This window comes from Aristolochia californica, unplaced genomic scaffold, assembly GCF_029961685.1.
Source record: "Aristolochia californica isolate CCGP_79_NKW_82.1479 unplaced genomic scaffold, dmAriCali1.0.hap1 SCAF_3, whole genome shotgun sequence".
Taxonomy (NCBI): Eukaryota; Viridiplantae; Streptophyta; class Magnoliopsida; order Piperales; family Aristolochiaceae; genus Aristolochia; species Aristolochia californica.
In genome coordinates this window covers 5,461,167-5,466,081 of record NW_027181992.1, presented here as the reverse complement: position 1 = coordinate 5,466,081, position 4,915 = coordinate 5,461,167, and the positions used below count along the sequence as shown (strand labels likewise).

The following is a 4,915-nucleotide window of genomic DNA, read 5'->3' as shown; positions in this document are numbered from 1 at the left end:
GAATAACGATAAACAAACGAAGAAGAACCAGTATCATAGCAATTTGCACCTACCAGATAAGCAGACGACAACCTGAAATTCGCTATCGTAGCGTGAAACACTGAAGGTTCCAATTGTAATGTGATACTAGCCACCTTAATAAGAAGCCTTTCACCGCTTACCACATTCTGTTTAATGGGTAGGTTTCAAGAAAGACGAAATCAAGATAGAGATCAATGACTCTGGGTTAAGAAATTGCTGTCAGTGGACAAGCCTACATCCAGGAAATGGGAAATATAGCTAAGGTGAGACGGAGAATACAAATGAAAGAACCAAACACAAGGTACTTCAGAAAGGTTTTCAGAATTCCTGAGAGTGTGATTTTGGATGAAATTAAAACCTGGTTTCATTAGGAAAAAACGAGTTTGACCATTTTCATGCCTAGATCAATAAAAGGATTCCAAGGGATTCAAATTGAGCAAGTAAAAACAGGAACATGTTGATCATGAGAAAGTTGCATCAACTTAGAAGAAAGATGTTGATGGAGCTCAAACGATTATCTTTACTTAGGTTCAGGAAATAAGATTTTTTATCTCCCTTCTATTTAGGATCTCCTTGATTGTATTTATCTTTTCTGTTCTAAAATGTATATAAATATTACCCTTAATCAATGCAAATGTGTGGTTTAGTTCTATATGTCATATGGTATCAGAGTAGATTGATTAATCCTCTACATCTGCCTTCTTTTGAATTTTTTTTTTTTCGAAATCCTCTCTGCTTGTCACTCCCTCTCTGCGATGCCCTCTCTGGCGGAAACTCACACCGTCAGAGCTTCTGTGCGCCTCCAACAATTCAAACTGAGCCACCGGAAGTGATGGATTGCATCCCTCCATCTCTTTTTCTCCCCTTTCTCTCTCTCTCTAGATCTCACCCAATCCGTTACCTCTCCTACATCAAGAGAGAGAAAACACCAATGGTATCTCAGCCTCCGCTACCACCGTTCTCAATCCGCTCCGCGCATACTGTCGAAGCTTTTGCTTCTCTTATTGCTGCCGCTAACACTTCTGCCTTCTGCGCCTTTATCTCCCATCACCCGAAGTCGCCTCCTTTTCAAGCCTGCTTCTTCAACTTCCAGTTATCTTCTTCTTGTTACCGACACCCAAATTTTGTGATGGCCGTTCTTCCTTCTGCCGTTGTCATTTAGACTTTTCGTTGACGACGCATCCCTCACTGCCCTTTCAATCGCTGGTGCAACCCGAGTTGTCGCCCTCTAGCATCTGAAGTGTTGTCGCCTTGGTCTCCCCTTCCTCTTCCTCTATTTTGACCTTCGAATAATCAGAAACTTTATGATTAATTGAAGGAAACGGAGCCAGCGCACAAGCGAAAGAAATAATTTTCAAAAAAAAAAACTCTTCCTTGAGCTATCACCGCCGACTAGGCAATTAGACTACCATCTCCACAACCTTCACCAACGCACCGACCATTGCTATAAGAAAATGCCGGACATTCCCTTCCCTCACCCACGTTGCCAGCATCCACGATTTCGCCAAAGCCAACCGCCAACTAGGCAATTAGACTACCATCTCTACAACCTTCACCAACGCACCGACCATTGCTATAAGAAAATGCCAGACATTCCCTTCCCTCACCCACGCTGCCGACATCCACGATTTCGCCAAAGCCATAGCCAACCACCATTTCCGTCGTTGATGTTAGCTCCAATGATAATCGCGTCGACTGCTCCCAAAGCTTCTCGTAGGCGCCGCACCACTCCCCCTTCCTCCACCCCCCCCGTGCGGGCACGCGATGTCTCGGCTGGACGAAGGCAAGCGAGATCTAAGCCCAGGGGAAATTTATTGCCCCTCCTATTCCACACACATGCAAACAATGCACGTGTAACCTGTGGTTCACACGTACGACATATGTTAAAAAAAACCTTACAATCAACGATTTCCTACTCACTGTTTCTTAGTTCAAGCTCATTGCAAATTCTCTCAAATCTCAAACCTTTCCCTCTTAGCTCAAATTTGTTTTTATCGGGTATGATCTCCTTGGGTACATTGAGAGCTCCAAACCCCGTTCACCGAAACCCTCACTACAAATCTCTCCCTAAATTCGAGCCTCTCCCTCTTGGCTCAAACTCGTTCTTATTGGGTATTATTTTTATTGGTACATTGATGCCTCCAAACCTTGTCAATTGAAAACCCTCACTACATCTCTCCCCAAATTGAAGCCACTCCCTCTTGGCTCAAACTCGTCCTTATCGGGAATGATCTCGTTAGGTACATTTATGGCTCCAAACCCTATCTACATGTCTCCCAAATTCAAGCCTCTCCCTCTTGGCTCAAATTCGTCATTATCGGGTATGATCTCCTTACAAAGTCATTGCCATGTTCACAGTTTCAGTTGCTACGGGGCAAGATTGACCTCTCAAACTGTAGCCTATCTTGAGGAGGCATGATAAGGGATTATCTCACTTAGGTTCGGGAGATAAGATTTTTTATTTCTACGGTTTATGAGATACGATCTCCATGCTTATATTTATCCTTTTTGTTTTAAACTATATATAATTGTCATCCTTAATCAATGCAAAAGTGTGGTTCAGTTCAACATCTCTTACAAACATCTGACATAAACAAGGGGATGGAAACTGAACTTTGTCAAAATGAAATCAGTAGAGATGAAAACTTGGAGACGAATTATAGAACTTTATCCAGAATAGACTCAACGGAAGATAATGGTGAAGGTGAAGCAACCGTTTAGTTCCACCTGGAGAAGCTAGAGGGCAAAAGAAAGTGGAAAACTTCGACGGTGAGACATCAGAAATGATTTGTAGACTACATCTTGAAGTAAACGAGGGACAAGATAATGGCCAAGATGAACCATCAGAAATGAATGCACTTCGTATTGAAATAGACCTGGAAAAAGAAACCAGCCATGATCTACTGCCCTCTATATACTGCTTTCGAAACACAAGCTTTTGATAATGTAGATGATAGCCATATCTCTCGTGGAAGAGCTGTTTGAATGAACACATTGAACCTAGAGGGTAATTTTCCACAATATCTTCCAGGAGAATCAGACAGTATCTGCTGCTTCCACTTGTAATTATATTTCTTATTGCCTTTTACAACACTACCATTTGCCCTTTCAAATATTTGATCCATGAGAAACTATTTTTAACATTATACATGATATTGGATCTTGAGAATAAATATCATTTGCCCACCCTGGTGAAAGGAGAAGAGTCGTGCTATATTGTGGGAGGTTGTGTAGTTGTATGTGTGAAAGGAGAGTAATTAACGTTCGACTTACTAGCAGATCTGTTTGTTGAAATTGAACGATAACGGCTCAGTTTCGTTTAGAACAACATCTTTTATTGCTCAAACGACAGTATCCAAACATAAAGACTTTTTTTTTTACGGAATCTTACTTCATTTACTAAGAGATTATAAACGTAAAGGAAACAACAATTGCCACCAGTTAAGAAGCTCCAGAAAGATGGAATTCCTAGGAATCATAGCAGCTACTTGATCTGAAATATAGCTCAAGCGCTATGCCTCAACTTATTGCATGAATCTTCAGCCTCTTCTAGTTAATGTAACCAGCAAATTGACATGCTTTGTTCTCTCAGAGGACAAGTGTTCAGCGACAATCTCACCGTATCTTCGGAATACCTCGTCCATCAATTCAGCCTCAAAGTGGCTTACAAGTATGGGTTCCGCCACTGCTCTCATAATCTTCGCGGTGTTCAATCCACTTTCGACATGATCGAATGAATTAATTGCCTCGTCGCCATCTTCGCTCCCATCCCAATTGCCTCGTCGCCATCTCCTGCCTGAGCTTCTCGTAAAAGTTCGGCAAAGACTGAAAGATGGCGTTAAAATCGTTCCCAGGAAGATCATTGAGAAAAACTTTCAGCTCAGGCACCGGACGCTTTAACCGGCGACTTCCCCAGTCGATGGCATCTAGAATCTCTGAGATCACCAACAAGGTGTTGGGACCAGAAGAACAACCAAGATCTCCAATACTAAGGGTTTCTGTTAACATGGACGAGTAGAGATCTAATATGGTCTTCTCTACGATGGGTTTCACTTTGGTTATCGCCACTCTCTGCAAACACAACAAATGCCATCAGATATCAATAACAAGATGAAGAGAAGAAGAGGACACTAGAGAGACTGAGAGAGAGAAAAAGGCAGACCTGGAGTGATGAGTTGTTAGCATAGCTATTTTCTCCGAGGCCACCAACCATGTGAAGAATCTTCTTAACTTCCATAGCTTCTGCAATCTCTACACTCTCAGCAGCTTCAATCTTCTTCTCCTCGATGAGATTTAGTTTTGAGACGAAGAAGCCATGTCATTATATAGAGCTCGGATACATCGCTGTACGGACGTCGGAGCAAATTATGTGGCCTTTATTCTACGATAACATTTATGTTCGTCTCTTTCAATTCCTAGTACGTTAATTGGCTACGAAATCCATGCAAGCTTGGATGATGTGATTAACTATGGTTCGTAACTTATTTTACCAAAAGATGACAAGTTAATGAACTATTTTTGTTGACTATATTAACCAAAGTAAATGGAAACGACGATTAGTAATCCCATTCTTTATTCTTTAACTCTTCGTTTCTACATGATGAACCTTTTTATTGTTTTTTCACATAAACAAAAAAACCAATTTGAAGTCATGACACCAAAGACCAAGTCGAGAAATATGAGACTTCGAAACAATAATTTATCCTTTAACTCGCCAATAATATCAAATTTTGAAAAACAATAACGTTGAATTTTACCCTTTACAAGAATTAAAACTATATATTTTAAATTTTGAGTTACTCCTTTTATTTTTATTATTACTTTGGTGTTGTTATTCTTTTAAGGTTCATTCTGTAAAGGAAGGAAACACCTAGGGACAAATAGGTTCTCTTTT

General features: G+C 40.8%; 1 protein-coding gene across 1 annotated transcript; it reads right to left on the bottom strand.

Moving 5' to 3' along the window:
- Positions 1 to 3,413: 3,413 nt before the first annotated feature.
- Positions 3,414 to 4,258, bottom strand: LOC137958679 (probable jasmonic acid carboxyl methyltransferase 2). The gene is made up of 3 exons (XM_068805767.1): positions 4,184 to 4,258; positions 3,817 to 4,092; positions 3,414 to 3,785 (listed from the first exon to the last, which is right to left on the bottom strand). Exons 1-3 carry the CDS (start codon positions 4,256 to 4,258, stop codon positions 3,561 to 3,563), a joined length of 576 nt encoding a protein of 191 aa, XP_068661868.1. The 3' UTR covers positions 3,414 to 3,560.
- Between the last annotated feature and the right edge of the window lie 657 nt (positions 4,259 to 4,915).